The 13431-nt window shown below is 50.2% G+C and overlaps 1 protein-coding gene across 3 annotated transcripts in view; it reads right to left on the reverse strand.

The window, feature by feature from the left end:
- Positions 1–5709: 5709 nt before the first annotated feature.
- Positions 5710–13431, reverse strand: part of LOC133358327 (116 kDa U5 small nuclear ribonucleoprotein component) — a 47049-nt gene continuing 39327 nt past the window's right edge. For all 3 annotated transcript variants that reach the window (XM_061576594.1, XM_061576593.1, XM_061576592.1), the window contains exons 24-28: positions 11807–11925; positions 11088–11182; positions 9897–10050; positions 8120–8227; positions 5710–7302 (exon numbers count right to left, since the gene is read on the reverse strand). In XM_061576594.1, coding sequence (XP_061432578.1) covers positions 7207–7302; positions 8120–8227; positions 9897–10050; positions 11088–11182; positions 11807–11925 — 572 coding nt within the window. In that variant the 3' untranslated portion in view covers positions 5710–7206. The remainder of the gene's footprint in view (positions 7303–8119; positions 8228–9896; positions 10051–11087; positions 11183–11806; positions 11926–13431) is intronic.

Here is a 13431-nt window from a genome sequence, read left to right on the forward strand (position 1 = left end):
CCCTTAACGCCCTCAAATTGTGTGTTTTCCGCACAATCTCCTTCTCAACGGAGAGCGGTGCAAGGGGAGACGAAGCAGCCTTGTTGTCCCGTGGTGGATCGGAGACAAGTCGGCTGCCGCCTGATGAAGCTGGTTGTAGTTACTGGCGAAACGTCGTACACTCGGATTGTAAATGTTTGTGGCTTGGCTCTCCGACACACAAGCGGTGGTGCTGGACTAGTGACGAAATGGCCACGTTCTGTTTACGTGACAAACCCTTACTATTTTTGGTTCTTTCGGTAAAGTCACGTAGAAGGGAAACAATAAAATAATTAAAAAAACTAAATAATAAAAATATAAAACAATATATTTTTATTATTTTATTGTTTCCCTTCTACATGACTTTACCGAAAGAACCAAGAATATGAATCCCTGCAGTCACGAAAGCTTTCAATAAATAAATACCTTACTAGTTGGCTGTGTCGGGTGGTGGCGGGTTTAACGACACATATTTACGCGATCTAACGCAAAAAAAACATCGATGATGCATCAAAGCCGAACGAAACAGAAGTGCCTAGGGCCGACAAGAACCTTAATCCGGCTCTGACCTCCCGACCTCTCCCACGTCGTCTGCCCTTGCTGCCGCCTGCCCCCCGCTTCTCTTCCCACCTCCCTGCTCATCTCTTCACATCTCCCTACTCATCTCTCATCAGCTGTTATCGTGACGGCATCCTGCCCCGGCCTTGCACGTGGTCGTCTTAGCTTACAACGGCAGCAGCGCCTGCTGGTGCATCGATGACCGCTGTTTTTATGCCTCGAGTCTTCATTTGCTTGCGCTAGAAAGTAAAACGTTACGTTCGGGACGCATGAGAGAAAACCCCCCATAAACGACCACGATCGGAAGATGATGATTTCAAAGAGAGCAAAGAGACGTATGCATGCTGAACTTCTTTCGCACCGTACGTAGCCAACCGTTGACATATAACCGGAGGTGCGGTGTATGTACGCGTGTTGAATTTCTTTCGTACCATACGTAACCAACCGTGCTAATCGATTAACAGGACAAGGAACTGCACACAACATCAAGCAGAGAGGCGGTCTGGGGGAAGTGGACAGAGGATGTGAAGCGAGTAAAAAGCGGTTGGATTTCGTTTTCAATTTATTTTAAAAAATACAAATAAAGAATTCATACTAATAATAAAGTTTCAAAATATAATTGGCTGTAAATCACAACTTGTATTCAGACGAGACGGCCAGGAAGAGACAATAACGTCCTCCGATAAAAACAGGTTACAGATGTCGCCCGGTACTAAACAACAACCCCAATTATTTATCCAGCAAAGCCCTCACTCAGTCTCATGAGTTGCGTGTGTGGGGGGGGGGCGGTGGCTCACGGCCAACACCCGATTCTCTGAACTCGTTCACGGCCTCCTCCCCTAGGTCGACTCGGCCTCAAATGAGTACATGGGCACTGGGAAGATAAAGGCGGCCGGGCGTGGTGCTGGCCCACCCACCCCCTCGTGTACCGTGCCGGCCTTTATAGGTGCTCGCTAACAGCACTTGCCCCTACAGTCAGGGTGAGGGTGGTGGTGTAAGGGTTGAGGATGTTCATGGCCAAGTTCCATTCGTTGGCTTCGTGCGGCAGGAAAGCAGAGAGGCAGCACGGAGAGAACCCACCAGGCTGGAGAGGGGGGGGCAGGATGGGGGAGGTAGGGGAGATGAGGGGGAGGTGAGGGGAGGTGGGGGGAGGTGAGGGCGGGATGGGGGAGGTGAGGGGGGAGGTTTGGGGGGAGGTGGGGGAGGTGAGGGGGGAGGTGGGGGGAGGTGAGGGGGGGATGGGGGAGGTGAGGGGGAGGTGGGGGGAGGTGAGGGGGAGGTGAGGGGGAGGTGGGGGGAGGTGAGGGGGAGGTAAGGGGGAGGTGAGGGGAGGCGAGGGGGGAGGTGGGGGAGGTGGGGGGAGGCGGGGGGGAGGTGGGGGGAGGCGGGGGGGAGGCGAGGGGGAGGCGAGGGGGAGGTGGGGGGAGGTGGGGGGCAGTTCGGGGGAGGTGAGGGGGAGGTGGGGGGAGGCGAGGGGGAGGTTCGGGGGAGGCGAGGGGGAGGTGGGGGGAGGTGAGGGGAGGTGGGGGGAGGTGAGGGGAGGTGGGGGGAGGTGAGGGAGGAGGCGAGGGGAAGGTTCGGGGGAGATGAGGGGAGGTAAGAGGAGGTGAGAGAAGGTGGGGGGAGGTGGGGGGCAGTTCGGGGGAGGTTCGGGGGTAGATTGGGGGGGGGGGGTGACCATGCAAAGCCATCTCCCCGGCCACTTCGCAGCGACCCCCACACGCCTACAACACCTGGCCAGCCGTCCCACTGCGGCCACTCAGAATCAAACTCCACACCCTCCTCCTCATAGTTCCACACCTGACGAGAACGGGCATATGCTACGATTCGGAGCACTGTATAACATCTTCTTGGTTCTTTCGGTAAAGTCACGTAGAGTGGAAATAATAATGGACTCTGTCTTCTCGACAGACCTGTTCTCCACCTGAGGACGGCTGCTTGCGTTGTGGCTGAAACGTCGTGAGAATTATTTTATTATGTTTTTATTTGTATAATTTTATTATTTCCACTCTACGTGACTTTACCGAAAGATTTTTCGATTTAAAGCTTTCGTGACTGCAGGGATTCATCTTCTTGGTTTTTTCGGTAAAGTCACGTAGAAGGGAAGTAATAAAATAATAAAAATAAAACATAATAAAATAATTCTCACGACGTTTCGGCTACAACGCAAGCAGCCGTCTACGTGACTTTACCGAAAAAACCAAGAAGGAGAGGGGAGGGTAGGGAGGGGCTGGGTGGGGAGGGTGGGGCTGGGTGGAGAGGGGAGGGTAGGGTGGGGCTGGGTGGGGAGGGTGGGGCTGGGTGGCGGGTGGGAAGTGTGGGGCTGAGTGGGGAGGTGGCTGGTCACCCGGTGGTGCCCTTATAAAACTCAACGTTTAACCTACTCACGCCGGCTTGTGCCCGCCCTCACAGTCGGGCATATTTGCGGAATACACCACGCCGCCGTTGACCCTGGCCATTGACCGAGCAACCCAACGTTCCTACCAGCTCCCTCCGCAGGAATGTGTTTTTTGTTCAGATTACAGGGCGTGATTTTTAACGTTTATATAATTCGAACTGCTTTTTGTGCTAAATTTCTTGTGCTTCCCCGCACCTCCGATTAGCACGGTCAGCTCCGTACGGTGCGAAAGAAGTTCCACATACACACAGGACAATGATGCTTCGTCTCCATTCAGGCTTTGTAAACGACCGCTTTGAGGTGACCCAGCAGGAATCAGAAAAGGTTATCGATACTGATAATAGATACAATATTAACTTAAATGATAAGCAATTACAATGTTTTAATGCCAGTGTTAAAATTCGATGAAATAACCATTCGTGTATGCTGCCTTTTGGGGCCACCTTGTATATTTTATATTCTTGTGGAGCCGATGGTTGCAGTATAAAATACTTTTACACTACGAAACCTCCTTTACCAGTGGAGAAATATGGTACATTTCAACTGCTTGTGTTGTGGTTATTGCAAACATGATCCCTTGTATAAAGGTGTCAGTTTTTGTACCAGATGAAAGGGTAAAAACTTATTACTATATTTTCCACTGGTAAAAGAGGTATCAGTGTAAATGCTTACCCCGAGCTCTCAATAGTCTGATAGTGCGCTGTTTTGAGTTGTACGCCTTTTGGCGTCATCTGGTCCAACACCAATGGAGACTAGGCTCTAAGAAAAGCTGTCTCGGGTGTGGACCAATCAACTTCAAGGACAGTGCAAATCATTATCAGAGTTGTTTCTTTTTGTTTGAATTTTGACTGCTTGTGTTGTGGTTATTGCAAACATGATCCCTTGTCTAAAGGTGTCAGTTTTTGTACCAGACGAAAGGGTAAAAACCTATTACTATAAAAATACTTAATGAAGATGTGTACGACGCACGCACTATTTATCTTAACCGATCGAGTAAAGCAACGGTTCCTCCGGTATCGATGTCTTGAAATGACTAAATATTTGTCGCGTCCGCTTTAAAACGTAATTTTGTGTAAAAGCCAAGGCCGTCCCCGTGCAAGAGGTTTTCTGGGTTAGAGCGCGTAAATACAAATGTGCCGTTAAACCCGCCACCACCCGACAGCCGATCAGTAATGTTCGTCACGTGAACAGAACGTGCCAATTCGTCACTAGTACAGCACACCGATGTGTTGCTCGTACAGCACATGGGCACGTTCTGTTTACATGCCAACCCTTAAGAATTGGCTGTGTCGGGTGGTGGCGGTTTTAAGAACACATTTATATTTACACGCTCTAACCCCCAAAAAAACCTCTTATTATGGATATTCTTCGCGAGCCTCCTGCTACTACTCGGTGTTAAACTAGCTAAGGCCGTTTTGTGACATTTCAATAAACCGCTATTTAATAAAACAAAACATGTATAAAATTACCGTACGACAAAATGTGCCTTGATATTTAAATCGACACCCACGTGAACCCCTGGGGTTCCAAACATCAGCCAGACCCCCAACCCCACCCCCTTCTGGTAAGAACCTTCGGGAGAAACGCAAGAAACCGTGGCAGAGGGAGCAGGAATCCGAGAAAGCCCCAAGCAACCAAGGCACAGAAGCCACTCAACGACAGTCCGCACACGGGGGCCAAGTCCCTCCGGCTTCGCATCGCTCGCAGCGGCGTTCACTCTTGCGACGCGTTCTCGCGGTGTGTTTTTTTCCATTCGGGGGAACGCTTTTCGTACAACGCGGAACGCGAAACGTTATAACAGTAATGCATATTCTTGGTTCTGTCGGTAAAGTCACGTAGAAGGGAAATAATAAAGTAATAAAAATATATAAAAAAATCTAATTCTCACTTTACCGAAAGAACCAAGAATATGAATCCCTGCAGTCACGAAAGCTTTAAATCGAAAATTAACAGTAATGCAGTTGCGGCGTACTCTCGGTTATTTGTGTTTTTTTTATTTAAAGTTTTTATTTTCGTTTTATTTCTTTTTTCGTGTTTTTTTTAGTTTTTTTGGTATTTTTCGGTTTTTAGTGGTTTTGGGGTAATTTTTTCAGTTGTTAGTGGTTTTGGGGTATTTACACAATTTTTAATGGTTTTGCCGTATTTTTTCAGTTTTTTTTTTTATTTATAGATTTTTTTTCGTTTTATTTAGTTTTTTTTTGGTATTTTTCGGTTTTTAGTGGTTTTGGGGTAATTTTTTCAGTTGTTAGTGGTTTTGGGGTATTTCCATAATTTTAAATGGTTTTACGGTATTTTTTCATTTTTTTATTTATAGTTTTTTTTTCGTTTAATTTAGTTTTTTGTGTTTTTTTGGTATTTTTTGGTTTTTAGTGGTTTTGGGGTAATTTTTTCAGTTGTTAGTGGTTTTGGGGTCGTATTACGTCGTTCCACGTTGCACGAAAAGCCTTCCCGAATGGAAGAACCCCGTGCTCGCTAAGACGCGTTGCGGCGTGAACACTGAGCATTAAGCGAGGAACTTGGCGTACGCGAGAAAACGTGGCAGCATTGGGTCGTCGTAGAACTTGCCGATGCAGCGCACGTCGAGAAAATAAAGCAAGCGGGTCGGCAGAAATAATGGCGCTTGCGATTCATGTTTTACGTATTAAAAAAAAAGTGGAACCACACCACACCCGCTTGAACAGCACGAGTTAAAACCTTCACACTGTAAGACAGGATCGACAAAGAGGAGGCAACGGTTCCAACGCATCCGTTTCTCAAAAAGAGAATGCATTTAATTGCGTAAAAACGCTCAACAAATGTCACCTTCGCAAACCTCAACCCACGTGGGGCGTACCGGCGCGCAAAACGTAAAAAAAAGACCGTCGCGCGAGACCGAGCCGCAAAGGTCGCAACCGGGTACCCGATACCCGTACCCTACCCGATACCCGGCTACCCATACCCGGCCGGGTACGGGTAGCCGTTTGCGACCCTGGTGCGGCCGGGTACGGGTAGGCCGTGAGTCACTGGTGAGTAACTGTTTGTCACTCATTTCGGGTAGGGTACGGGTAGGGAACGGGTACCCGTACCCATTTGCGACCCTGGTGCGGCCGGGTACGGGTAAGGAATCAAAACCCGTTTGCGACCTTTGCCGAGCCGATGACCGCACCACAATTCCCTGGTTCGACACCCCCCCCCCGCTCGCGGGTAAATAACGCCGGTGACGCACGCACGCACGTGTGTGTGTAAACGCAGCGGCTATTTGTATTTACGGCGACAGCTTCCGATGTTTGGTCCACGATGCCGGGCAGTCGAATCGATCGCTCCGCGTAGCCGTTGTGTCGTTCCGGCCACGATGTCCGACGTTCCGCTCCACGCGCCGGGCACTTTTATCGAGAAACCGACACCACGCAAGAACGACTAAAAACGAAACTATTTTTATTTTCCCAGGCGAGGCCCGCTGAGCTACAATAGCTCTTCTTGCAGACGCGACCTGGCGATCACAAATGGCAGCTCAACAACAAAGTGGCTCATCGTCATCGTGTGGAAAATTATCGCAGCCAAATAATCTAAATAATGCGTGATGTCTGAGCGCACGTCGATTCTAAATGTGGAGGGGAAAACTGCGATCAGGGGGGAGAGAGAGAGACACGCAAACTCCAAATATACAGCAGGGTTGGGATTGAACCCACGACCTCCTGTACACCAGGCGAGAGAGTTAACATCTCCTAGCCACCGTGATGATGATGAGAGAGAGACGCAAACTCCAAATATACAGCAGGTGTCAGGGTCGGGATCGAACCCACGACCTTCCTGTATACAAGGCGAGGTAGTTAACATCACCTAGCCACCGCGGCGCCCACAACACGCGATACAACACAGCCCCCCAAATCAACAATCGGAGGGGCTAAACCTACGCTCACCTTGTGGATCTATTTCACTGCGGTTGCTACTTTGCGCGATCGAGCGAAACGATGATGGACTGGAATCAGAGGCTACGTACGGGAGGGGGGGGGGGGGTTTGGTTTACCGTATGACGAGGCAATTCGCATCGCCGGATGACCGCGCGACAACGGCTACGGTAACGACACGCACCGATTTACAAGCGAGCGACCGTTGTGCTGCCGTGGGAAAAAACGAGTCTGGCGGAAAGAGGGGCCGGGGGGGGGGGGGGCGGTTTAGGGGGCGGATGACGCGGGCCGCACGCACGCAAGTTGAACTTCTTTCGCACCGCATGTAGGCCTACCCACGGCCAATCACATCGGGTAGTTGAACATGACGTCCTGTTTGGCCAGCTCCAGCAACATGGGGTCGTCGAAGAACTTGCTGATGCTTACGTCCTCGCTCAGCCCCTGCGGAAAGCGGAGGGGACGTGCCGTGGGGCACAGTGGGGTTAGAAAACGCAAGGGAACAAGAGCGGTCCTCCCTCCACCCCGCCATCCCAGAACCGCTAGAGCAGTGGTTCTTCTTCTTCTTAACCGGCGTGTCGTTCGTGCCACCAACCCCGCCCGGGGGTGTGAGATGCCCCTTTCCGGGGGGGGGGTTAGCGAGACGTGGCCAAATTTTTTTCAGAAGGTAAATCACCGATAATACAATTTGAGCACGGGGCACGCGGGTGCACCCGTGCTTACACCGGGGGAAGGGATTTAGGCACCGGTTCAACCTCCTGGCGCGGCAGGTTGATACAAACGAGCCTACCTCTCCCTCGAGGAAGAGTAGGCCACATAATGCTCAAGAGGCCCTTCAGCCAGTGGTGGTGTGCGCAAGCAATTGCAGTCCTGCCCCCTTACCCGATCAAGGACACTCAGCTGTAAGCGTAGACCAGTGTTGTTCATGACAAGGGCCCAGGGCTCACTAGCAGCCCCTGGTGGCCTTTAGTGCGCCCCCCCCCTCCCGACAATACACAGCGACAACACCCCACCCCACCCCCATCATCGTCATCGTGCTGCGGTCACAAACCCCGCAATGGTTTCAAATGGTGTGGCAGGCCCTCCTCACTCGCACTGATGACGCCTCATCGGCGAAAGTGCCCCCCACCGCCACTCCCCCCCACCCACCCCCACCTTTTGAAAACGTAGTGAAGACCGCTGGCGTAGACCACCGTGTGAATGAAGACGCCCAAAGGCGGTGATCGAAAAATAAAACCCACAAGACGCCCCGCGCGTGTACCTTTCGGCGACGAGTCTTGATCATGAATTCCCTGGCGAGGTGAGGGGCCGGCTGCGGCTCCAGTGGACGGATCACAATGCTCTTGTCCAAGGGATCTCCTGGCACGATCTTCGCGTGTGCGCGAAAAAAAACGACAAACACTTGGCGCCGAGTCTGACACGTAGGCTTTCGCGACCAATATTATTCGATCGCGCGAGTACAAATGTGTCGTTCGGCCAGAATTCTGGCAAAATCGCTGGATGTGATTACCAGCGAAACTTCAGAGTACTCAAATTGTAAATGTTGTGGATTCGCTCTCCGAACACACAAGCGGTGGGCTGAACTAGTAACCAATTGAGCCACGTTCTGTTTACGTGACAAACCTTACTGGATGGCTGTCGGGTGGTGGTGGTGGGTTAACGACACATTTATACTAACGCCATCTAACCCAAAAAGCTTTATGCTGGACTTGGTGCTTGCCTACTTAACTGGCCATTAAATAAGACATCAGTTGATCGAAAACAAAGTAGGGGTTTCCCCTACGATGTATGCGGCAGTAATAGTTAGTAGTAGTAGATGCGTTCCAAAGGAAGACAGCTGCCTGGCGAGTAGCGCACACAGTACACATACACAGTACACACACAGTACACACACAGCATACATACAGTACACACACACAGTACACACACGGTACACATACACAAAACATAGAGTAAATACAGTACACAGAGTACAAGCAGTACACACACGGTACACACACAGTACACATACACATAACATAAAGAGTAAACACGGTACACACACAGTACAAGCAGTACACACAGGGTACACACACGGTTCACATACAGTACACACACAGTACAAATGTTGTCCCACGTCCTGCAATGTTTTCAAATGATGTCAAGGGGATCTTTAATGTCCACTGTGAAACAGACGGTTGTGCATTTCAGCTAAATGCACAAACAGCGAGAACTAGGGCAGCTTGCTGGCAGTAACCTATTTTCACGCGGTGGTGTGTCATTTTCCGTAGGTGTTCACAAATCCGACGAAAGCTGTTGTATGTGTGTATATATGTTGAACTTCTTTCGCGCCGTACGTAGGCAAACGTGCTAATCGTAGGTGCGGGGGGAAGGACAACACACTAAACACAAAAATCAGCTCTAAAAAAACGAGTTCTCAATCTCGATTATTTCAGTGCACAGCTCCTAAAATCGGAAGAGCGTTCCAGACGGCCGCAGAAGCGCATCTGAAAGCGCAGCGCGATGCGGTGACCACCGTCTGTGTTCGATGGCCAGCCAAAAGCTGCTGTTGCTGCGAGGATGACCGGAGTTCGCGTGACGGTTTAATGCTCCTTGACGAGATCATCAAAGGTATCGTGGTTCACTTGCGGCGAGAACTTTGCGTGTAACGAGTGCCAAAGATTTTTGTTTGTCGAGCACCGTCGTCATCATGATAACTTGGGAGACGAGAAACGACGGGAGGAGGGAATTCCAAAGTGGAGCAGTGCAGCAAAGACGAGGGAACACCTTCTTGGTTCTTTCGGTAAAGTCACGTAGAATGGAAATAATAAAATAATAAAAATAAAACATAATAAAATAATTCTCACGACGTTTCGGCCACAACGCAAGCAGCCGTCCTCAGGTGAAGAACAGGGCTGTCGGAAATAGGGAACGCGTCGCGACCTGCCGGCACGCGGCGGTTCAGACCAGCGGCGCGACGGACGCGACGAAACATCCGGCGCGCCACACGGTGCCCGTGCGCGCACAAACGACACGCGCCGACGCAGCACGACCGTTACCTGCCAGTGGTGGAACACGGACAGGCAGAAGGCCTGCCCCTGCGTGTGCGTCCGAAGGTCGGTCTCGAACCCGAACGAGTCGATGGCGGGGATGAAAGCCTTGATGGTGTAGAGCGGCGAGCCGGGGATGGGCGCGTCCTGAGTCACGTGGCCTCTGCGCGCGGTGGGCAAAAACGAAACGGGCGTTTTTTTTAACCTCGGACCGCGGTTGCCCTGGATCACGCGGGGTGGAAGGGGGGGGGAGACCTAGTGGTCCTCGAGTGGTAAGGGCTGCTGGGGCGAGCGGCATTGCTACTCTCGAGCCCGGGCCGCCCCCCGCCCCCCCTTCTAGCGACGTCGCAGAAATATATCGAGCAAGCGACGAATGAGAAGGCCCGGGTCGTTGGGTTTTAGCGGGAGGGGTTGTTGTACCCCCCCCCACCCCCATGTGAAAACGAGTCATTGTGCCAACCCTCCGCACCCAGGGGAGATCCCGATGGAATGCGGTTTCTATTTAAACTCCCATTCAATTAAAGCGATAACTTTCACGACGACGGAAAAAACAATCGCCCGGCTGCACACGGCGGAGGCACATCAATAAACAAAGCAAACCACGCTGAGCAGAGGTCGCAAACGGGTTTTGATTCCTTACCCGTACCCGGCCGCACCAGCGTCGCAAACGGGTACCCGTACCCGGCCGTACCCGTACCCTACCCGTACCCGGCACCTTTTTTACAAGGAGTCATGTTTGCATAGAGCACAATACCTGCAGTCATAATGCAAACAAAAAACATAACAATTATCATATTTTTTACTGGCAAATGAGGTTCCAATGGTGTAAATGCTTACCCCGAGTTCTCATACTCTGATGGTGCATTGTCTTTGAGTTGTGTGCCTTTTGGCGTCATCTGGTCCAACCCATGTGAGACTAGGCTCTAAGGAAAGCTGTCTCGGGTGTGGACCGATCAACTTCCAAGGACAGTGCATATCATTATCAGACTTGTTTCTTTTTGTTTGCATTTTGACCACTTGTGTTGTGATTATTGCAAACATGATGCCTTGTATAAAGGTGTCAGTTTTGTACCAGTTGAAAGGGTAAAAACCTATGACTGAAAGCCAGTTTTTTAACGTTCGTGAAAATAAACGCGGCACCACCGCGTCCCGAATTCCTGGGCCACCGCCGCCACACTGTGCCGCCGCGGTGGTACATGCCTTCGCCGAGCCAGCACGGTGTAGACGGCAGACACGCAGTCGGCCGGGGCCTGCACCTCCACGAAGTAGTAGGGCTCCATGAGACGCGGCGTCGCCTGCAACAGACGCGGGCGAGCCGCGGGTTACAGGGCCGCCCAACGCGCGAGTTATCGCACTTCAAACTCGCGCACGTGACCTGCGTGTGTGTTGATCTTCTCTCGCACCGTACACGTAGCCAGCCGTGCTAATCGCAGGTGCGGGGGGAAGGACAACAAACTAACACACGCAAAGTAGTTATCAAGAAATGAGTTTTCAATCGAGATGATTTCCAAGTGCATGGCTCCCAGGGGATTCCTAATATCGAAAGAGCGTTCCAGACGGCCGCAGCAGCGGTGCTCTCGCAGAACACGGTGCGGGTTGTAATAATCATAACACTTTCATTTGATACGGCGTCATTAGTGTGCTAATAAGCATGCCACAACGCTGTACGTTAATTATATACGAGGACCAAATCCCGTATGCGGCCACAACCAAGCAAAATGAAAACCCGGCTACGACCAAGTGAAATAAAAAAATCAATCAACAAATGAAGAAATAGCATAAAAAAAAGCACAAACGACGATAGCAACAACAGCAACAACAAGCCGCGCCGAGCGTCGCGCCGAGGGCAGCGTCCAACGTCAGGTTGGCGCGGACGACTTATTCGGCAGGGGAGGGGACACGCGCACGCGGGCACGCACCATGAGGAACGCCGAGTAGACAACCCGGCGTGCCGTCGGGATGATCTGACCGCCGCCCCGGTGCAGCGGCTCATTGGCGATGACCGCGTCCAGGATCTTGAACTTCACATTGCGGATTGCTGAGCGCCAGACAAGCGCGCGAGCAGCACACACACACACACGGCACACGGCACGCGGCACGCGACACGGCGTTAGCATCGCTTTCTTCGTTGCCGCTGGGTGCTCCTTTGGGTCGCCGCTCCGACCCAAAGGGCTGTTTTTACGCGTAGCGTACGGTTCAAGCAAAGCCTGCGTGAAACAAGCATTTCAAATAATATTCTTAGGTTTTTTTTCTTCGGTAAAGTCACGTAGGTAAAAAATTAAAATTAATAAAAGTTAAATAAAATTAAAAAAATACAGCTATCGTGGCTGTGACGGTTCCACCTGAAGACGGAAGCTTGTGTTGCCTCCGAAACATCGTGATTTTTTATTTTATTAATTTAAATTTTTTACCTACGTGACTTTACCGAAAAAAGAAAAAAAACCCTAAGAATATGAATCCTTGCAGTCACGAAAGCTTCAAATCTAGAATTTCAAATAATGATGACGATAAAAAACCCCACCAATGAATGGCTAAAGCTCCTAGTCACCGATTCATTTATTTACATTTGTTGCCGTCCCAAAAACCAGCGGCTCATCTTCGCCACGGACAAAACGAAAGGTGACAATGAAGACTGCTGCCGAGTCAACCGAGGGGAGGGGGGGAGCCCAGAGGGCCAGTTCAGATAACACTGGTCAACACACTTGTTCTGGCATAAGGTATTCCAACGGTTTTAAGGTAATTTTGTGGTGCCGATTCCAAATCTGGCATCAGTTTTTGTCCATCACATCAGATATCAAATATTGCATTTTCAATAAAAACTGCAGAAGAAAAATATTACATAAATGTGGATATCTACATAAAATGATAATATAAACACACTATTCTAAAAATACAGCACCATATTTTAACACTAAAGCAGTCACTGACTCGTAACAACTTGCAATCATAAGTGACAGAGTTAATTTCGGGTAAAATCAATGAAAATGGGGTTTGCCGATAGCATAATAAGTATAACCCGTAAAAACAAAGTTTTTCACTCTAAATCCTTTATATGCGTGGCGGCTAGAGTCCTCTCGTCCTCTGGCTTGAGATGGCTGCCACCTATGGGTCAGATGATTGTCTGCAGTATTAAACAATTGGTAATTAAATATTTAATTTGTTTTCCCTAAACAGTGTAAAATTTTGGAAAACATTTTTCACGAACACTAATTGTCTCGCACAACGAGTCTGTGTGGAAAATGTCAGCTCGATTGGATCACGGGAAGTGGGTTAAAAAACGACCGAAAGATTTGCACGGTCGCAAGCACGCAAGCAAGCGAACTTAATATAAAGGATTTAAAAATGAGATGTGATAGAGAAAATCTGAGATCAGATTTGGAATCAGCACCTTGAAATTAGTCTAAAACAGCTGCAAAAGTCCAGGCCAGAATTTTTTTTGTTGCTGACCAGTGTTATTATCGCACCGATGTCGGCCGTGAAGTGGGCGAATCGACCCCCCCCCCCGCCAACTGCCTCGACAAATCGTCGCGATTCGGGGGGGGGG

The sequence above is a fragment of the Lethenteron reissneri genome, chromosome 61 (assembly GCF_015708825.2).
Source record: "Lethenteron reissneri isolate LAM-NWPU_2019-01 chromosome 61, ASM1570882v1, whole genome shotgun sequence".
Lineage (NCBI taxonomy): Eukaryota > Metazoa > Chordata > Hyperoartia > Petromyzontiformes > Petromyzontidae > Lethenteron > Lethenteron reissneri.